Genomic DNA, 22,352 nt, shown 5'->3' with positions numbered 1-22,352 from the left:
GAGTACATATTGCAAAATGAACACCTTGGCGTGCACTCCTTGCATATCCATTCTGCTGGACCCAGATTTCCACAGGTTTTCCTGCTCTTTTTGTCAAGGGCACCATTTTTAAAAAGTTCTATTCTTTTAGTCTCAGACTTACAGTAAGCCCGTTGCTCAGAGGAAGCCTGCAGAGAAAGCCTGGTTTCCTTTGATGCATTCCTAAGTGTCTTGGTGAGAGGAATCGTTCTGGTGTGTGAATCAACTCTGCTTCCTCCGCTTGTCAGAAAAACAGCGCAACCTTGTATTGCTGATATATGCCACGCTGCACGGGATGTGGTTGATCTTTGCTGCTGCTGCTGCTCCACAGAGATCTGTTTCACAATGCGTGCAGTAACCAGATTAAAATCAATGCTGGAGGTTGTTGTGAACATTAAGCATTAAATAAACTCCAACACTGTACCATAATTCCTCATGAATGATTAGATCATCCTGCTGGGAGTGCTACCATTATACATAAGGCAAATGTCACTGGGTGCCTCATAAATTTAGCATAGAAGTACTAAACATATTAGGTCTGATTCACTGCTGCCTAGCTTCAGTTTATCCTAGTATGAGGCAGAGGAGTTACATCGGCATAAATGTGCAGTGAAACACTGGTTCCCTTCTCATTTTAAGGGATCAGCTGTTTCCACTGACTTTCATAAGACTGACGCTAAGTAGATTCACAGTTGCTCTACTCCAGCTATGTTAAGTGTCTGTTGTGGTAGATCATGCAGGGGAGCCAGTCCCAGGAAAAAATATAGGGTGGTATTTCTGGCATAGAAATTGCACCCCCTAATAGTGAAGGTAGGTCTAGACTGCAAAAAAATAATGTTCTTTGGAGCTGGGTTGACAAAATCAAATTAGCTGATTTAGGTTAAATAACCCCCACAGGCAAGGCAGGTTGGCTTTCGACACAGGATAGCTGCTCAAGTGCAAGTCTACCATGGAGCTCAGGTTGAACAGGAGCGACATATGTGATCCAAAACGCAGATTGTCTCTAACTCCCTGGCACTTCAACCAGAGCACTCCTGTCACCCTCACTGAAACTTTCCTGGGGAGAGGGAAGGTCCGTGTGACACCATTTTGGGGTGTTGCACAGCTCCAGTTCCAAAGGTGACTTTCCCTTGATGTTTCAGATTTTCCATGAAAAGAGTAATTTCCCTCAAAAAGAGCTTCCCTCCACCTACTGTTTGTCAGGGTGGAAATAAACATCTCCTGCCTCAAAAACATTGTTGGGAAAACCTTAATAAAAATCATTTCCTATTGACAACAGCACTGATACTAGAGCAGAATGTGGCATCTGAAGCTCCCTGGTCCTTGACTTTCTCGCTGAAGGATTATTCCCCACAATCCCCCTCAGTGCATGTTGTCCAAGGTATTTTTAATGAGGTGTCGACTAATTCCCTCGGGAAACTTTTCTGCAGTCTGACAGGTCTCATTGTTAGCATTCTACCCAGCCTAAATTTTGTTTTACCAGACTTCGTCTCAAACTATTTCCCTCTTTCCTTGGTGTATTTTGCATCTTTCAAATATTTGTAGGCAGTTATCATATCCCCTTTTTAGCTGTCTGTCAGCCAAGTTAAACATAATTAGCTTTTTTAATCTTCCTCCATAAATCCAGCTTGCTTTCTTGAAATCCAGTCCCCTTCTCCTACTTACGTGTCTTTTTGGTATGATGAAGCCACATATTTTGTGGTTGTTTTTCACACGCCATCACTGATACCAGTAGGAAGAAGCATCAGAAAATCAGACAGTAAGTCAGGGATGGTTTCCATTCTAGGTTAATTTTTTGCTTTTTGTTATACAAACTTAGCTTCACTGTCAAATAATTTAGGGTTTTCTTTGAATATATATGTCAATTAATATTTGCAGAATTCAAACCCTGTGCAGTATTTTCAAAACTAATTGCTGTAAGAGATTAATTAGGAATTTTGTGCACATTTTATGGGTAGATGGCAACAGTAGAACACTACTGGAAGATTAATTTACCTGTCATGAAAATTTGTTAACTGATGGGGAAAAATGATGGTTTTTTTCAAAAATAATTCAGAAAATATTATCCAGGACTGTTTTTTTTGTTTGGCACAAGTGAAGCAAGTGCTCCAGTGTCCCAGCACTCACTCTCTGAGCATTGGCTACAGGATACCAAAACTCCATTTCTCAGATCTATGTAAATGAGAGGGAAGCATTTCCCAGCATATGCATCCCGCAGGAGTAGATGGAAGCTTAACCAGAGAAGTGTTTTGCACACCTACTGGTTCTGGCCACAGGCAATATCTATTTACTCATTCAGTCATTCTTTAGTATATAGACAGATCTTTGGGGAGAAAGGGGCAGGGAGTTAAGTGCACACGGTGGACATGCATTGAGTATTCACATTCTCCAACCATTTTTAAATTTCTCCTTGAGATCAAAAGACTTCAGGGACTTAATAACACTTTCCATTTCAGACATGTTCCAGAGGGACACTATCGAAATGCTAAAGAAATTCGTCCATATGGAGGTTTTAAAGATGAACTGCCTTCAGGACTTGGGCTGCTCCGTTCTCAAGGTGACTCTGAAAACCTCAGTTTCATGTATTAGTAATAAATGACTGAAACAATTTCCTAAGGAATGCAATAGATTCTTCATCCACTGGAATGCTTGTACCAAGGTTGGTTATTTTCTAAATGATAAGCTGTAATTTAAACAGATGCAAGTCATGTCTGGTAAATCTCTGTAACTTCTGTTTAGCAAAAGGGGCAGATTAGAAGCTAATCCTTTGTTTGCCCTTAAGCATATACTAACAGCTCCTTCCTTCGTTGTATGCATACAGATTCATAGATTTTCACTTTGTGTCCCTCAAATACCATAGCTATGACAAAAAGTGTAAAGAGGAATCCGACTAGTCAAAATGCCTTCAGGGAAAGTAGCAAATGAAGGAGGAAAATCCCTGCTGCAAGAAAATCCCCCGAAGCAGGGGTAGAAGCATGCTCAAGTATAGGCCTCCTTCAATATTAATATCCTTCCTGAGGGCAGAAGTCTTTGTTCTTCAGGCCTCTTATTTACAAATTCCCAAGTCTCCTCTAAATACAGCTGCAGAATGAGTGATCAGTGTGGCTGCTTGAAGTTTTTGAAATTTTGGAATTTGGACAAAATGCTTTAATTACAATTTGAAGGGAAGCTGAAAAAAATGTCTCGTTTTTTCCAGTGGCTTATATTGTTTTCACAACTTTTCCTATGAGAATGTGTCTGTACCCAAAATCACTTAGACAGTAATCGTGCTATGCATGTCTCCAGTTTCTTTGGTTTAGCTCACAATAAGTTCATAAGGAATACAAGTGTGGAAAAGCTGAGAGAAAGGTCCAAGTCCAAGCAAATGAAAATTAAAAGAGAGGGAGATGCTTTTGTTATTACAATAGCTCAAAATGTCCTGAACAGCAGATTTCACTCACTGACAGAAGCAAAATCCTAGCTGATTTTCATTTCTTTTCCTGACGATGGTACTTCTTCTGCAAGATCTGCCCAATACCACTCCCCGTAGTCATCATGAAAGTGGAACAAAAGCCTGAACACCACCATGAGACATCTGGCATGAGTAATCATGACATCAGTCAGAGTTGTGCTCAGCTAAGGACTGTGGTATAAACGTGTATAAAAATTTCATAGCTGTGTACATGTTATTGTACCCCCACAAGGAGTTCACAACCTGCAATGTGCTCCACAGACAGCAATGATCCAAAAATATGGGAGGGTGCACAGAAGATGCAGCCTACAGTTTTATTTCTTAGTTCATCTTTTTTTAATAAAAATAATATCATAACATTACTCATTTTTACGAATAGGAAGAAAGCTGAATGAGCAGCCAGGAGCAGATGCTTGACTGAAAGAAATGCATCTGGATGTAGGCAAGCTAGCCTCCCCATCTGCTTTAGGCGGCGGAGCAGAGGCCGCTAGCTCGGCAGGTTATCGCAGGTCTGAGGTGTCCCGGTGTGACTCTCCGTTCTTGCTCTGCAGCTCAGCGAACAAGATAGAGCCTTCGTTCAGCCTAACAGGGATTCCCAGCACAGAAACCAACTGTTTCATCCCCCCCAGCCCCTCCTTCCTTCTTGTACTTGGCTATCTATTTTTAAAGTAAATTGCCTGCCCCAGCCGAAGGTGTAAATTAGCCCTGTCTTAGGGGAGGCAGTGCGAATGAACCATGGGGTGTGATGTCCGGCTAAGAATCGGTCTCTGCTGCTGCCTGTGCAAACCCACAAATCAAATTAGCTTGGAAAAAACGGAGGAAACACGTGGTCCTGGCACTCTGGCCCTCGATTAGCAATGAGCAGCAGCAGGCCAAGCTCCAAGAAAAAAACCCAAAACAATGGTGGAATTGGGATACAAAAAACCCCCAAGGAGATCCCCAAAGTCATTCAGCTCAAGGTGTGTGTGGAGCAGAGGATATTCAGGAGGGACGATGCAGCAGGGGAAAAAAAATATCACTGGGGGTTTTGCCAGTAACTTGAACAAGAGCGGTGCTAGGCTTATGCTGAACGTTTTTGAAAATCTCAGCTTTGATTTGTTAATGACCATTTGTATGATGGACTACTGCAAGCCATTTATCCGCAGAAATAAATACTCAAAATAGAAGAAAACAGGACATAGCCAGGCAAGCTGTGGTTTGTACCAAAGCTTCAGATTTGCTGAAAGACAGATATATAATATTCCTTAGTTTTTTTCTAGAAAACCACTACTGAAGAGTTTTTGCCAGCATCTTTGAGTTCATGTCAAAAAATAATACTGAAAACTGACCTTTGGGGATTTTCCTGGATAGCGTTTCACTGTCAGATAGAAAGCCATAGCCCTGAGTCAGCAAGGAATGGGCAGGCCTACCTTTAAACATCTGAAAGTTATTTATAGGAGTAATCTACTGAATCAGGCCTCATACGAGAGAGATAAAGGGGAAGATTTCACAAAAAGACTAAACTACAGGAAATCCTGGCAGTTATATCTGAAATGTCACATGTGTCCCCTCCCCACCCTCCCTTTAAAATGAATTTATTAGTTGTAGCAAAACTCTTCTTTATAAACGTGGCGGTGGTTTGCTGGAAGATGGGCTTCATGCGGTTGCTGCCAGCCTGGTGGTAGACTTATGTTAAGGTGGAGTATGAAATCCAAGCAAAGCCTCCAAATATCAATACAGAACAGATCACTGGAATTCTTTCCTATTCTAATAGCAAGATGGACTCCTAATTTCCTGAATGCTGACAAGCACCAGTCAAAGAAGCAACCACCAAGATCTGCAAGGCAGATTGAGTGCCTACATTTGCTGTTTCCTCATAGGAACCACTCATTCTCTAAAAATCAGACCTTGCTAGGATGTCTCAAGTGGGACACTCAGCAACCAGGGTACCTAAAACCTCTAGACATTTTATAAAACCCTAGCCTGAACCTACAGTGAATTAGTCCAAAGCAAGAATAGATCTCTCTAACAAAAACTTGCCTGTTCTGCTGAAAGACAATATCTGTAATCACTGGTAAGAAGACCACATTTGGTTAGTTTTTGTAATTCTTCCCCACCCCTCGAAGCAAGCTGAAATGACCCTCCAACAGTAGTTTATTTCTTCTTGGCTTGATCTGAACAAAGGCTTTCTATTCACATGGATGTGAAAGAGAGTGCGGATATTTTTGTGGTGAAAGATCAAATCTCTCTTTTGAACTTTGTAGTGGATAGGCTAATTGTAGCATCTCTGAGGCTTTCACTGTCCTGTCAGAAAGCAGCCAACTCAATGTTTGTTTGGAGTGTTTACCAGGAGCGAGGAGTATATATATACCAGGGCAGAGTTTAAATTAATCTAGAGTCGTCTTATGCTTCCAACACATTTCCTACCAGTGAGCAGTTAGTTGGTATGGCCTCATGGTATTTCTGGGAATTTGCCACTAGATATGCAATGTTCAATGCAGGCTGTGTGGACAAGCTGTGACTGGTCCTAAGTCATGTAATTTTTCTTTAATTTCTCAGACTGACTTGAGCATTGTTTCTATAACTGGAGGACCTTGCTTCAGCTTTTAACCAGGGCTCCTTCAGAAGAAATGGTTTAAGGGGGGGAAGACATATAAACTAGATGCAGGAATTCCTGTCTCAGCAGTACCAGCTTTGCCAAAAGAAAAGCCAGATAACTTTACGGTGGAACGGGTACAATTTTAATTAAGGTTCAGTGAGTGTGGTGACAAAAATGACTTTTCTGCTGTTTGAAGCAATCAGGTTATCTCACAACACGTGCATTTTTTGAAGTATTTTTAGAGGTGGCCTCTGTGGCAAGGGTGATTTTGCAGGTGTTGGGAGGCGTGCTTATGTCAGGGGGGAAAATATGCAAATCTTCCTTTCTTTGCATGGCAGAACTTTAACAAAAGCTGTCCCTGCAAGGCCCATTCAAGCACATTATGGGCTCTGATCCCTCTCGCACGCTACAGTTGTCTTTGTACCACGGGTGCCTGGAGGAGCTCAAAGAGTTCTCCCTCTGTCCGTTACCAAGCAGGATCCTATCCTCCATGCAGTATTGCAGTTCTGCTGCAAATGGTGACAGGGTGCAAACTTGCAACTCTTGTGAGCAAGCCTAACCGCTTGTACTTGCCATGGGAAAAGTCATGAGGGAGGCTCCAGCAAATCTGCTCTAATTTGGGGATGGAACATCAGGAGGAAGTTGATTTATTCACTTATCTCCAGTGCAAGAAAAGACTGTCCCTCTGCTCTCCCACCAAGATGAAATGTAGCCCCTACTTGGCCTCATTTTCTGTAATGGTCAATAGTTTTGTTTCTTCCAGAGCTACCTACCTAAGCCATTGCCGGATCAGGGCCTTAACTTGGAACTTTTCAGAAAATAGCATTTTGGCTCTGGTAAAAAGGAACTATGATGGCCACTGCAGTTCTTTCTTCATAGACCAGGTGACTTTGTTCATGTACTACCCATCTGGGCCGTTTGTGCCTTCTCTATTAATGTCAAAGGAGGGCAATTTCCATTCCCATCCAGACGTGAATTGGTCCGCATGTTATTGCCACTGACCTGATGGGATACGCTGGGTTAAGACCACGTTAGAAACTTGACCAACAGCACCGCTTCACTTCCTTTAGGAAATGTCAGATTTATTGAACTATAACACAAGCTCTGGGCTGTTGGGAGCTTTGCAAGTGTCTTGTTTGCAAGGGGCTGAGGGTCCCTGTCCTGTAAGCAGTACTCCAAGTCATCCAATTCCAAGAATTAAAATCATTTTTATTTCCTAAAAAAACACCACTAATGATAAATCCCATTTCAGCTGAAGAATTGTGCAATTCCCCCAAAATCTTGGAAGCCGGGACTTACTTATATAACACCCCAGTGTGTCAATGATTTGAAAGACCCCCGCTAGCTAAGGCAAGGCTAAAGATTTCAGAGTTACTCACTTGGAGTATCTCCATTTTGAAATGTCCAGCCTGAGGTCCAGTAAGCCTTATCCTTGTAAGCACCAAGTGACCGCAGCTCAGGCTGAGGTCACTGGGAGCAGAAGGTGGCCATCAGTTTCAAGAATTCAGGTGTAGGCAGCTCAAACTGGCTTCTCAAAAACAGATATTTCTAAAACCACTTTTGAAAATCCAGAACTCTTCATGTGGGGAAATCAAATGGTGAGTATGGGGACCATCAAATGGTGAGCATATGGGACCTGAAGCCATCCCCACTGAATCCAACCAGAATTTCACAATGATATGAATTTATTTTTTAAGGCTGGATGCTCATCTGGGTTGGGTCAACATCAGTTTGCACTATCTGGGGATGTAGTACTCGACCATTACCCATTGCCTCTTTCCACTCTGACACAAATTTTTCCTGGGAGCGCAAGGGGATTAACTACCTTGGGGTTTCTAAGGGCCAGAGCTGACTGAACATTCCTTGTGGCACTGAATTGTATGGGAATTTAGCAAACATCTCTTCTCAGGCAGCAGATCCCTCGTCTCAAGAAATCTTCCGATTAAACTGTCAAGCTCTGGGACGTGCAGCTAAAAAGAACAACAGAGTTTGAAAGAACATTTAAAGAAATATTTTTGATAAATCCCAGTGCAGCCGGGATGATGACACACACTCTGGTCCTAGCAAACTCGCCTGGCAGGCAGCTAGGGCTTTATATGTAAATATAAACACGTATTTACATATTTCCTAACATCTGTTTTGAATTTGTTTTCCCTTTGGTTCTATTTAAAGTATGTCTTGTCCTATTATCTCTGAGGCTGAAATTTGGAGGGGCCTGTTAATAAACTCTATCACTGCAGAGCCACAAGACGAACTCTCCCTCCTCCCTGGCTTTTCAGCCAGTTCCTCTACAGCTGTTCCTTGCTTGTATTTCTAAGTGCAATAGTATATCCCCAGCCTATGAAAGAAGCACAGTTTTCTAAGTGGCTTCCTGCTGGGTAGGGTATAATCTCATCACCAGCTTCCAGGGATTTATATTCGGTTGGTCTAACCCATTTGTCCTGGCAGCCCAGCTTTTTAATTGTTCCTCGGCATGGGGTCTCTTTCAGAGAGCGCCCTGCTATTAGCTCAAGGTCCCATCCACAGTTTCTGCACCCAGCAAGAAAAGTTACCTGCCGCAAGGCACCAGAGCTGGAGCCGCTGCTGCAGAACGAGCCCGTGCCTTCGGCCGGCGATCCGAAGAGCCTCCAAAGCAGAGGCGATGCCACGGCCAGGGTTGGCGCTGCAAAAGCACATCGTGAGCAAAGTTCAACCCGCCGTCCTGACGGGGTATTACGCAGTCTATGGAGCAACACTAAACAGGACGGCGAATGAGATTTGGACTACGTGAGAGAGTGAGGGACATTATTTGTGTTAAATAAATAGGATAAGGTGAGTGGGGAAAGGGCAAAAAGAAAACGTCAAGGTGGGCTCACGCCAACTTTCGACATGGTCTCTGACAGCAAAGGCTTCAGCGCCGGGTGCGCGCTGTGAGAAAGCTCAAGACGGAGTTTTCAGAGGTGCTCAGTGTCAAAAAACCCTGAGTTCACGACGGCAGTAGAGCTGCTTTGCTGAATGAAGAAGTAGGGTGATGTCCTGACCTGCAAGTGTACCTGTGGCCAACACGCACAGCTGATTTATTTATTTTGATGGCAGTCAGCTATCTAATCCCTTCATGGTCCTGGGCCTGGTGCGCTGCTTCTCAGTGTAAGCTCTAAGCCCAGCACATGAGTTGGGACGAGGAGCCTTCTGGTGACGCATAAAATTGTCTTGTAAAATGCTTTTCCAAGGAACAATTAAGCATCAGTGCAAATACATATAATGTCCTTAAAAGTGCAGGGTTCTGTATAGCCAGATAATACACAAATCAAAGGGTTTTCTGCACTGATGAAATTCCAAGAAATATGGGGCGGGGGGTAAGGGCCAGAGAGAGATAGCCAGAAACAAAATGCTCAGATCATCTATCCAAAAAAGTTGCTTCTCCAGCCAAATTACTCAGGCTTTTATGAGAAAGATGTCTTGGTTTGGCAGGGAGGAAAAGACAGCTCCACCAGACAACAGTAAAAAACAAAGCCCTAGTTGAATACTAAATACAATTAATCCAGGGGAAACACAGCTTGTTCTCTTCTGTGGTAAAACTTTCAGTTGAAACCCTGAAACCAGTAACCCTGGGACAGGTTCTGGAGAGCCTGGGCTGATGCTAGCAAATACCGGAGTTTCTATTGGCTCAACAAAAGCATTCCTGCAGCTGTCTCCAGAAGCATCTCATTAAAATGAGATGTGAATCACCAAGATAAATGCTTAACTAAACTAATAAGCTTCTCATATACACTAAATTTACATGAGTATTGGACTTCTCCCTTCATTGGACTGGTTATGACTTACTTACCCTGTAGCTATAACTGAGACTCTGGTGTTGCAAAGTTTATTATTACACATGCTTATGGAATCCCTAGCAAATTTGTCTGCAATAACTAAAAATGCCATCTCTTCACCTCAATTTAGCACCTTACTTGTACAGTCCCTGAAGCCTCTAAATGGAGACCAGTCTTCCGTGAGAAGAGACACAACTACAAATCAAATGCAAACTTCCGTGGCTAGAAATCGTGCTGCATCACTTTGCTCTGAATTTTGCTTCTCTTGCCAGCACTACGGGGTGGCCGTGGGCACCCCCTCGGAGGCCGTGACGGCGCTGGGGGAGAGCTGCCTCCCGCTGTGTCGGCACAAGTCCTCTCCCTCTGCGCCAGTGACTTGGGGCTGGCGAGCTTTGAGGAGCAGCGTCAGGCTCTCCTGCAAGTTTTTGTGCTGGCCTCCAAGTGCTCTCCTGATATATGGAAGCGTCACTCGGCATCGGGCAGTGCTGCTCACGTGAGCTGGCCCCTGGACTTCAGCAAGCCTACCACAGAAGTGAGAGAGATCCCTGACTTTATCATGTTAGGCACGTGCACAGGCTTTGCAGGATCAGAAACTGAAATTGTTGGCTTTTAGAGTTAAAGGAAGGGTTATAAAGGACAAGAAAACCACTACTGCTTTTGTCACTCGACTGTGTAGCTCCCAGGGCTCCTGTCTTGCTTCCTTGCTCCTGTCTTGCCCGATCCATAAAACTTCAACAATTCTTGAGGAACACTGGAATCCCCATGGAGCAAGCATGAAAGACCACCAGGTCTGGCTACAGACTTACTATGTAACTTCAGCTAAAGCATATCACTGTACACTTATCTCCTTTAATAAATAGGAAAATTAGACGCCCACCTCCCCTCTCCACCCCACCCCAGAAGCGTGCGCTGTCAGAGCTGTACAAACACGTATGTAATTACTTCTCAGTGCTTGCCACGGATGCGCACCATACCCAGCCATCTAGAACTTTCTTTCTAAAAGTCATTATTTTTAAAACAAAACAAATGGTTTGCCCTCAAATTCACTTTTTTCCTAGTGTGTTAAAAAAAACTTGTTTCGTAATTGCTATTACAGAAGAGACTTGCATTACATTTTCTACCACCCAGCACCCACACAGTTAGACCTTATTCACCTCAGGTACAGGAACACACGTGCTGACTTTGAATATATACCTTACAGTTTCTGACTCAATTAGCATACAGCAGCTAATAATTCCCTTTGTAATGTATTAACGGCTGTTTGCCATTCTGCATCGTTGGCTTTTTCCCTTTATTCCCACTGGTTTTTAGGTGGTCATAGTGAATAAATATAGTACCTACAGCCATGGGTTCTTGTTTTAAAAAGCTCGAGAGAGAGAAAATGAATTAGGAAAATGAAAGCCTTTTTTGCATGATATCCAAACCTTGGATCCTAATCCAAACCGCCTGTAATTTAAAAAGCAGAATATACACCACAGGTATCTTGGCTGGCTGCATCAAGGGTGAAGTTTAATGGTGTCTTGCTCAGAGCCAACGTTAGGACATTGCCAACCATTTCCTTTATTTTAACAAGTCCCCAGCACACACAGCACACATACCTAACACCCAGTTTCCCTTATGATGCCCACCCGTTTTCCAAGAAAAACAATCTAAAGCCTTCTAGTTATCAGGGGGACTCCAAAAAAAATGAAAACCGACTCCCTTTTTCCCTCTCACCAGCTGATTATGCTGGCTGCTCAAAGCCATCTGACTGAAATCATCCCACATTTGACAGCAGCAGATGGCCACCAGTCTTTTTTGCCCAAATAACCCCTAAATTATACCAACAGGAACATTAACATTGTCAATAAACTGTCCCTCTCCCCGCCAGAGAGGGGAAAGGACCATGACCATCTGTCTCTCGGCTACAGACGAGTTGCGCCGTGTCTGGTCAGCCAGCCAGCTCCGTCTCACCTGCAGCACACCTGGCCCACAAACCCCATTCATCTCCGGCAGAGAAACCCCAGTCAGCTATTCTTCTCCAGCAAACATTTCTAGAGCTGAAAGCTTTGGGTGTTAGGCAGTGCCAAATGCTTCGTAGCACGGGAGTCTCTGCGGCCACCCACATTACATTCAAATGCACAAATGAGCCAAGAAGCTTTGCATAAACAACTTGGTACAATGTGCTGAGATGCTGCTGTATTTCTGCATGACGTGTTCATTACCGTTTGGCCTTAGCTTATGCTGATGTACAGTGAAAAAGAAAAGGGAGAGAGAGAGACTCTTCACAGTTACATTAATTTCATTTTATTTAATAAAAAACAGTATCAGATTAAAAATACAAACACTTTGGGTGATTATCCAGCGTTTTCCCCTGTGTGCCTCGTAGAGCTCAAACCAACCAAGGATTGGGAGAAAAGAACAAAAAACCAAAAAAATAACACCAAACAATTTTGGCCGGAGCTGTAAAATAATGTCGCACCAATTAAATTACACCAAATATATTATTATACCTTTGAAATGGCTTTCAGACCAATAAATAAAAAAAAAAGACAAATTCAAATAAAAAAAGTCAACTTTGTATTACAAAAAAATTAAATAAAAATCACAACACTAATAATAACAATGTGCAGTCAAGTTTTTTTTTTTTTTTCTTCTCTTCTAGGAATGATAACATGCCAGTAAACATGTAACATGCCAGTAACATGCCAGTAAATCCCTACATAACATTTCCAGTTTGGCAGCAAGCAGTCACTCACTCATTCACATTTGTACACAAGGAAGCAGGCCTGGGCAAAAGCCTCGGGAGATATGAGCCTTCGGGGTGCTCCTCACTTCCCCGCCACGGCCGGCTGACTTCCCTTCCCTTCGTCCTGAAATCTCTATAAATCCATTCAAGGTTTAGCACCAGATCTGCAGGGAAGGTGTCAATCAGCATAACCCCACCAAAGTGATGCTCCACCATGTCAATGGGACAGCGCTGATTTACACCAGCTGAGGACCTGGCTCTTAAGCTCCAGGGCACAAGTTAAAAGCCGTGGCTGCAAAGCACATCCTTGTTTCAGAAAGGCCATGGAGACTATGTCGAGTTGTTTTAAAATGCACCACAGCAAACTTATTAACTCAGTACACTGCAAGATGGGGTGTTGATCTGGGATGGGCTAAAAGAGCACATGCAGGGCCTCTGAGAAGATGGGATATCTGAATATCTTACGGAGAGGTACACATCTGTAGAGAAATGACCTGCAGTTGCCCTTCCTGAGCAAATGGACAGCGAGCCAAATTTCACTTGACCACCTGAGAGCACGCATCTCTCATAGATTTCATGGTATTGATGCCGTTTACTCCCGGGCCAAATTTGGTCCAGTGTTTCACAATGAGAAAAGGTTCTCCATAGAGTCAGATTAACTGATTTAGGAAATTCAAGCTCATTCATCTTTATGCTAGGCAGCCCAGTTGATTTTTAGGAGGAACCGGCAGACTTAAGTACCATGATACACCGAATAAGAAATCTGCAAGTGAAATAGCTCCCTGCCCCAGACACCAACCATTTATGGGGTTATCCCTGACTCCCGGGGAATCCCCAGAGGAACTCTATTCCGTTTCCTCACGATCTCTAGGATTTTGGACACAGTGGGCCAAATTCTGCTTTCAATTCCAGTTACAGGGTAGGAGTGAGAACAGAGCTTACTTGCCCATGCTCCTCTGCTCTGGGTATGCGTGTAGACGTAAGTTTTGCAGCTGTGGATCATCTGACATCATAGGCTGAAACCTGCAACTTATTCACACCCCGGCACCTTCAAGAAAGCCAGGGGCTATGTGCTCACGGAAATGAGACTGAAATGGGCCTTAAGATTCCAGTTTGCCCAGGCCTGCCAAACACACAGTGCCTTTCTGACATAGGCTTACATTCAGGTAATCCAGTAGACCCATGTGGTACCTTTACGGGAGTTGAAGCCTTCAGTCTGGATAGTTAGATATGTCTGAGAACACAAACACATATCCTTCTTGGTTTTTTTCAAACTGGTATCATTGCACACACAGTACCAGCTACACTATACGGACAGAGGCCCGCAATTTTATCCTAACTCTGTTCTCAAATCTACCATTATCATTTCATCGCTCAATTCTTTCTGCTCCATTACTACCTACCTAGAAACATTTTCATTTGGAGAAAGGCATCTTCCCACTAACTTTCTGACCTCTATCCATTTCCTACATGCTACAACCTTTTCCTTACCTAACATTCTGGTCGCAAACTACCTGTCACCCTCAAATACTACAAGCTAACAGCAAGGTGGCACCATTTGCTGACAGCAACTGAACTCTAGACTGGAGGGTCAGTTAACCCTTGAGACCCTTTGTTAGATCCATCTTTGTCTGGACATTCATCTGGCTGGTAATTTTGAAAGAGTCACAAACTGAACACAGGTTGAAATGCTTTAAAAGGTCATTTAGCTGATGACAACATCCATTCCTTCCAGTTCCCATTACCGTTTCTGTGACTCTGTTTTTACTGGTAGGAGCGGCAATTGGAAACAATCTTAGGGCCTCCTGCTCACTGAAGAGCAATGGCTGTGGGATCTGAATGCCTGCTCCACCGCTTGTCCACATACACCTTGTGAGGTTATTCTGGGGCCAGTCTCTCAAATTATCTGTCCCAGAACGCATTCAGAACCTCTCAGGTCACCCTGGTGGAAGGGACTATGGTGACCACCTAGCCTGGCCTCCTGCATAATGCAAGCCAGATTCCCAATGTGCAATGACTGTATCCAGATGAATAACTTCGGGGGAAATAAAGGCTCTCTTTCTAAAAGACACCCCAATTTGACTTGAAGAATTCAGCTCATCTCTTGGTAAAGCTGATATAATATTAATTACAAACCTCTCAAAACATGTATTCCTCACTTCCAGTTTTAATTCTGTCTAGCTTTGACTTCAAGCCATCAAATCTTGATGCTTTGGTCTGCTAGATCCTGATGTGCTTTCATCACATATACAAAGACCAAAGGTTATTCTCTGGTCAGGTAGGTAATATTTTGAGGACACAAAATAAGAGAAGTGTGAGATGGCTTTGGGGCTACTTTACTAGGAGTTCAGCTAAGTAGGTACAGTCAGCTCCTTTGAAGCAAAACCTACCATTGTCAGCAAATCAGTGACCTGGCTTACTCCATCATAAAGGTACACAGAAAAACTCCCTTCCCTCCCTTTCCATCTTCCCTCTGCTAGTTGAGCTTGTTGCAGATCTCTAGGGCTTTCTTGTAGACCTGAGTCACATCATCCATGTCTGTGAGAAGGGAAAAACTGCTGTCCCCCAGACGGTTGCGGTAACGCTTTAGATACTGTGGCCGTGGGCGGTTCTGAAGTCCTTCAAAGTCTTGGATCTGGAGGAAATTTTCAGCAGAGACACAGCTCCGTATCCTCTGTCTGTTTGGCCTGTTCTCTTGCAAATCCAGCAAATCAAAGGAGTCACTGGACAAAATACTGTCATCACTAATCACGCTGGAAGGGCGACTGTAACTTCGAGGTAATGCATCCCCAGGCAGGACCACTTCTTCCATGGCCTCCAACGTTGGTGTGTCAGGGCTAATCAAAGCAGATTCAGTGCTGCTGGTAGAATACTTGCTGTTATGTTTCAAGATGCCCTTACGCCTGCAGGAATGGCTGTAAGACCCATTTCTGGATGGCTCTGTGACCCCCGGAGAAGTGTCACTGTTTACTGTCTCATCATTATTGTCCAAGAGTTCAGAAGATTCGCTTCGTTCTGGAGAGGAGTAATAGCCGGACTCCCTCTGCTGAGTCTTCTTTAAGATTCCTTTTTTTGGCATTAGTGAAGACTGCTTAGTGCCATATTTGCCCGCTACCTCTCCCTCCACAACGCTTTTAATGGCTACGCCAGTCCTACACAACTCTTGCTCCAGCTTAAAAGCGGAGGGTAACACTGGGCTGACCACTCCTTCAATGAAACCTGCACTGTGAGATCGATGTTCACTGTTGCTCCTTTTCTTCAGGATGCCTTTGGGTCTCTTGGAGGTGGGTTTGGATGCATTTTCAGCTCCTCCTTCCTGGATGGACTGTGCAATGTCATTTTCCTTCTTTGATTTTTTCAGAGACCTTTGTCTCTCTAGTGTGACTTCAGGACCTTTGGGCTTAGAAAGGCACTTCATTTTGGTATCAGTCTCTGGCTGGAGGCCAGTAGAACGGTGATGCCAATCAATGAACCTTGCCAGCAATGGGGACTCGGAGTCCCTCATGGCATCACAGTCACAAACACTACTCTTGTAGCCCCAGTTAACCCACCAGTGGTTGGCAATGTCTTCAATCGTTGCTCGGCGTTCAGGGTTCACCATCAGCATCCATCTGATAAGACCACGAGCATCTATGGACAAAGAATGGAATATAAAATATTTAGAATATGGGCATTCTTAGTTTTGTCAGTTTAAAATGGAAGTGTGAAGCCAATCAAATGAGCAAAAATAATGTTTCTTACAACAGGAGAAGTAAAAGGGGGTAAGACTTTGGCCATCAGTCAATGTTGGAAAATGCATTTGAGTACTACTTCTTATCAGAAGAATATGATTCACCCTGGGAAATGTACACTGGGTTATCAAAGAAATTGATATTTGTACTGTATTAGTCAGTGAATAGTTCCATATTACTGAAGGAAGTCACCAACCTATCAACTCTAATAATTACAAAACTTAGAGGAAAACAAAGGGGAATAGGGATATTTTAAATGATCTACACATTATTGCTTTTGTATTTACTTTTTCCATAAACTGTGTAGCCTTCTGTATATTTTAAAGGTGTATTTTCACAAAGAAAGCAAGAAGGCAGAAAATTGAAAGGGATATCAAACAAATGATACAAGATAAATATTCATTTAAATATATATCTATCTATCTATCTATATATATATATATATATACGCATTTAAGGCTGGAAGGAGTCATTATAATCAACAACCCAGACTTAGTTGATGCTTTTGTGTCAGGTGACTGCTTAAAGTGTTATCCTCTAAGTAGAAGTAAATGCAAACATAGTGGCATTAATTCAGATTTTGGCCTGCCTTCTTGGATAAGAGACTGCGTCACTCTAACCATTCATCTCTCTGCTTGTGATATACCACAGCGTAAGCTAGAGGACTGATCTGTACCAGTATGTAGTATCGGTTTACAGCTTGTCTGAACAATTCCATTTGCAATAGCTAACAGACCTTCCACTGTCATAGATCTAGTTAAAAGAGCCCGTTACAGCTTCCCCAAGGCAATAAAATCTATCTGCTACAAAACTTTAATTTCAAAAGGGCTTTTGGTAAATGCTGTACCCAGATGGGAATTGATAGCAGATGAAGTCAGTATGGGAACAAGAGATTTTTTTTCTTTATCATTCTAACATGACACCAAAACATGTTGGAAGGGGCCGGGCAAACCCTCCATTCTGAACTCCTGTCAGCTCAATACATTGCCCTTACTCCTTTTTTATACCTGAGGTCTGTGTTGGCTCACGATATTCTCCACTGCTGATCTGCCTGATGAGATTTTTGTGATCGAAGCCATCAAAGGGCATTGTTCCATAAACCAGAGTGTAAAGCAATACACCAAGGGCCCAGCTGTCAACCTGAAATACAGAGACAATGCGTGTGAAGGCCAGGAAAGCTGATCCCCACCCTTCTCCCTGCCATTAGCACCACAAGAGCAGCATCACGTCCAGCTGCGCCTACTGATCGGCAAACCCGTATCTGACTAACCACAGGCAAAGCAAACGAAAGCAAATGAAGGCAGCTTGAGAACTTTCAATATGGGAGAGACCCAAGCGAACACGCATGTGCAGTAACACTAGCATTAAGACTAACCCTCAAGAACATTATCGTCAAAGGCATCCCCATACCACCATGGAAAAGCTGACCCTTCTTACCTCTGGACCTCTGTAAGGTCGTCCATTAACTATTTCGGGGGAAGCATACAGTGGGCTTCCGCAAAAGGTCTGCAGAAACTTGTCTTTGTGATAAAGGTTGGAGAGTCCAAAATCAGCAATCTGCAAATAGAATTGCACAAGACATCTGTAGTACTAACAATATCTTAATGCAACAGAAAATCCTTTATCAGGAAAGACTTAGCTATATTTGACCCTGCCGTAGGACAGGGATCTCGACATGGATAATCTCTCAAGATCCCTGGCCAACCCATTATTCTATGATTTTTTTGCTTCTCTCTCTAAAGATCCTCCAGAGGAGGAGAGGGCCCCCAGGTTAAATCCTCCAGATTAAGAGCAAGGATGCTTTAGTTCCATTCACAGACAGATCACTGACTGACTGCACAACCATCAGTCAGTAATTTTATCCTGCAGTTTCACAGCTGTGTCCCCAGTCACAGCTTTGTGCATGTGCGCGGTAAGAACGGTAGTACTTTCGGCTTGCTTTTCTTTGGTATCGATGATTATACAAGATGAAGAGCAATCAAGTGGACAGCAGTGCCTCCCAGTATGAGGAACTTAGCTACGTTTGAAGGAGGAGGAAAGTGAGGCACTTGCTAACTCTTCCGGATTCAGGGACTCCGGCTGAGGAATCTGAGCTGTTAAGCACACAAGATGTCTATCATGAGATAATAAACACAAGTCTGGTTCCTAACTGGAAACAATGGGCCCAAATCCGGCTTTCCCAACACAAACAAAACTTCCCTTGAGACTGTTGGGAATTTTGCCCATGTAGGAATTGCAGGAGCAGGTCCAAATATTTTGTTTACTTCAATTCTCTGTTCTTGTTCTTACAAAACAAAGGCTGAGGATAGCAATACTAAATACTCCCACAACCTTTGCATTTCCTTTGTTTCTCTAGCACAAGGCAACACATCTCATTTTTTATCTTGTTTAAAACCCAAATGCTTCTGTTTCCCAGAGGTACTTTTATTACTGCCCACTATTGACATAAGGCATACATAAAAGACATAAAGCACAGGCATAAAAAAGGTATTACAGCTATAAGAGACAGGAGTTTTCTCTGGATTTTCTTCACCTTATTCAGGTCTTTTTACCAGAAAGAAATTAAATCCCAGGAATTTTCACAAGAGAAAATTCAAGAAAACACAAAGTGAACAGGAAGGAAAAGGATTTACCAGCAGCATCATTCACTCCTGGTTTTCTAAAACGTGCATCATCACTGCCTCTAATATCCGTTTAATTGCAATGTCTAGTGAACTCTTGGGAGACAAAGTCTTTGTCTCTACTATCTAAACTCCTACAGCTACACCTAAAAATGTCACAGTTGAGACCAAAATGAACAAAGTTGGTGAAGTATGGACAGATGTTCCAAATTTTTCTTTCTTTACCCCAAAATAGAAATATATATATACTTCATAAATAGATATATAGATATAGATACAGATACTTTGATGTTGGAAATATAAACTTCTTTTTAAAATATCATTTTCACAAAAATTTTAAACTCACAGAGCAAATATGAGATTTCACACTTCACCCCTCTCCTATTTTGGTGTTCTGCTTGTGCAGGTGTCCCACTGACAATTTGGACTCATAATATCCTCCTCACAGAGCAGCTGATTCCTGTTCATTAATGTTAATTCATCTCACCACGTCCATTCATAGTTTGAATTCACTCAGTCCCTCAAACAGCTTATTATCAACACACAGCAGAAAATTCAACCCTTAAATAAATGTGGTTTGTAAAATCTTCATTGTATGGCTGGAATGTCATTGAAAACAGCTGGTGTACAATTGCAGTCTGCAAACATATTCTCATGGCTCAGATTGCACTTAATTGCCCTAAATTCCACTTTCTTATCAAGTCACCCCGCCTGGCTTGCAGGAAGTTGGTTTTAAGCCTTATGAAGTGTGCCCTGTCAATCAGGCGAAGAATGGGATCATTTTAGTGTTAAAAATTCGTGCTGGTCATTGAGTTTTATTTTAGTTCAGGATGCAGCTAAGACAAGGACAAACACTGCACAGTGTGATTCCTTAAGAAAATACATTCCCTTAACACCATGGAATGTGTAAAATGCATGTGGATGTGCATGAATATATATATATAGGGATACACATACCATTGTTCACACTAAGAAACTCTCAGACTTGGGCATTCATGTTTTCATTCTGACCATTCAGGAAAAGAGTATTTATGTTACAGTCCACTCCCATACTCACAGACTGATGTTTATCAGCTTTTCCCATTAAAACTGTCATGCCCCCCAAAACAAGATTAATAGAAGCCAACATTACTTCATGTTCTTGGCACTTAAATGGAACTAAGGCATCAAGTCAAAAAAACTTCCTAAATTGGGAGGAGCAGGGAAGTGGACTTTTATTCCCCTCGCTTCAGGAGGTGTATGTTTCATATTTACTGTTAGCTATGATAAACCAGCTGTAATTTATTGCTTAAGTGTGGACTATAAATTCCATGGAGTTCACACTCATGGAAACTGTCAGTTTTATCCCACTTCAGAATCTGTCTCTTTGTACTGCAGATAGAGAAATAATTAGGTCTCTTAAAGCAAGTGAAACGTACGTGCAGTCGGTGAGACTTCCAGCAAGGTAAATCCCAATTACATATACTTACTCTGTATATATGAAACTCTCATGGGTTTTTAGTGGTTAGTCTGATTGGTGTCCCCTTACCAGCCCAAGAGAAAGTGCAGTTAGTAGGATTATATTACTATTATACTTGCATTTTTCTCTCCTTCTATCACTTTGGGGTTGGTCATACAGTTTACGTCAACCTCTGCTAGACATCTCTTTTAGGTGCGGTTCCCAGCCCAGGAGCTGCCACAGCCCTTCTGTGAACAAGGAGGCCCCCTCCATCATGCCAGGCTGCATGACAGAGGTGTCCCTGGGGGTAGGTTGTGGCATGGGGCAGGGACACGGTATTTGGATAGGCCAGCAAAAGGCACTAATTCCCTGGCCACCACATTGGGCAGCAGTTTTTCTCCACCTCCCTGCATGCAGGTTTGGGGATTTAGGGACTGGGGAGAGCCACAGTGCTTGGGGACGTGTGGTCCTCATCAGGCCAAACGGCAGGAGCTATGGGCGAACAGAGGCAGCTACATCCTCGCCGCGCTGCCAATTCTAATAAATTCACACCTACAACGAACTAAAAACTAGCATCCTCAGTCCTTTTAAAACTAATGAAGAGAAGGCAGCACCACCAGAAGGCTTTTTTGAAGACTACCAAGGGCAGATGCCTAAAACCATCGCCAATCTCTTGCCAATCTCTTCCCACAAAGGGCTTTCTAACTCACCGACCCAGGGCAGCTCTTTCAGTGCTTTGGGGCTGCCTTAGCCCTGCTGCCTGCCTGACCCTGCCCACCTCCAGCTGTGTTAGGATTATGGACGACGAAACCCTCTTGATGAGATGAAAATGCCAGCGAAAGGCTGCTCTGCCACTGTGCGGCAGGGGCAGCAGCTGTACCCACCCCAGGAGCCCGGGGCAAGAAGAGGGGGCAGCTCCCAGTTACCTAGAGCTGGAGGGTGGAAGTCACCAAGTGCAGGCAGCTGAAAGGAGAACAGAGTAAATTTTAAGGTGAACTGTGCTCTTAGCAGCTAGCACATGAATGTGTGGAAGGAGAGGCTTGCACATGCTGCAGAAGCCCTAATTTCAATGCCACATTATTTCTTTAAAGAACATGGCACCATGAACAAGGTAAGCAAGCAAATAACGCTCTTCTGCCCTGGGAGGCTGCAGTGTCTTGGTAAGGTTTAGCTCTAGGATCGTGCCCCACTATTGATCTCCACAGAAGGTTAGGTCCCAGGAGAAACATTCACACTCGGGGTTTCTGCTAGATAGCTGGGTGCGTATCTGGCAAGGTACTGTTTGACTAATTGGCTGGGTGAACTTATACCTCCCATAGATCCACGTGCATGTTCAGTCTCACAAGCGTTTAAAAACTCATTTTATTCACTTGTGTTTGCTGCATTTAGGGGTTTTAAGTAATAGTTTGCAAGAAATATTACTGCATACACCAAGTCCCTGAAAAACATAATTATATACCACACATCAGATCACTTTTTTTTTCCGTTTTATTTTTTCTTCACATTACTATCACATGTTTGCGTATATCATAATGTATAGATCACTGGCTTCTTCAGAAACGTATTTAATTGCACATTGCACCCAAGAACAAAGGGATTCCTTTCATTTTCTCATTATTAAAATCAAACTGCCAATTTGGAAATGCTTTGTAATCCACTGAATGAAATATAAATACTGGGAAAGTACAGATAAGTCTAGCACTCCATTTCTAGAAAATGCCTTCCACTGAGTATTTGAAGCCATCAGTCAATACCAAACCCCAGACTGCATATTTCTTTTTTTCTGCCTGAATAAACCATATAAATACTCTCAGAATGAGGACCTGATAAATTTACTCCTAATAAATAATTTACAGCTCCATATGTGTTTCCTTGCCAACGGTTACTGTTTAGTGAAACAAAGAAAAAGTGGGAAGTAAAATTCTGTGCAAGTATCATAGAAACCACAGTAACATATTCAAAGCTTCAGCATCAGGGAAATAGTGGCTGTGTG

The 22,352-nt window shown here is 43.0% G+C and overlaps 1 protein-coding gene and 1 long non-coding RNA gene across 3 annotated transcripts in view; both read right to left on the bottom strand.

Moving 5' to 3' along the window:
* Positions 1-7,235: 7,235 nt before the first annotated feature.
* On the bottom strand, positions 7,236-8,909 carry LOC115352675. The gene is made up of 2 exons (XR_003927232.2): positions 8,600-8,909; positions 7,236-8,017 (listed from the first exon to the last, which is right to left on the bottom strand). It is a non-coding gene; the product is annotated as an uncharacterized LOC115352675 (long non-coding RNA).
* A 3,195-nt stretch (positions 8,910-12,104) lies between these two features.
* The window catches only part of NUAK1 (NUAK family kinase 1), a 49,960-nt gene continuing 39,712 nt past the window's right edge, over positions 12,105-22,352 (bottom strand). For both annotated transcript variants that reach the window (XM_030040843.2, XM_041129606.1), the window contains exons 5-7: positions 17,738-17,857; positions 17,308-17,440; positions 12,105-16,199 (exon numbers count right to left, since the gene is read on the bottom strand). In XM_030040843.2, coding sequence (XP_029896703.1) covers positions 15,046-16,199; positions 17,308-17,440; positions 17,738-17,857 — 1,407 coding nt within the window. In that variant the 3' untranslated portion in view covers positions 12,105-15,045. The remainder of the gene's footprint in view (positions 16,200-17,307; positions 17,441-17,737; positions 17,858-22,352) is intronic.

This window comes from Aquila chrysaetos, chromosome 17 (genome assembly GCF_900496995.4).
Source record: "Aquila chrysaetos chrysaetos chromosome 17, bAquChr1.4, whole genome shotgun sequence".
NCBI classification, from domain to species: Eukaryota; Metazoa; Chordata; class Aves; order Accipitriformes; family Accipitridae; genus Aquila; species Aquila chrysaetos.
The sequence above is the reverse complement of the archived record's forward strand: the minus strand, read 5'-3'. Positions and strand labels throughout refer to the sequence as shown.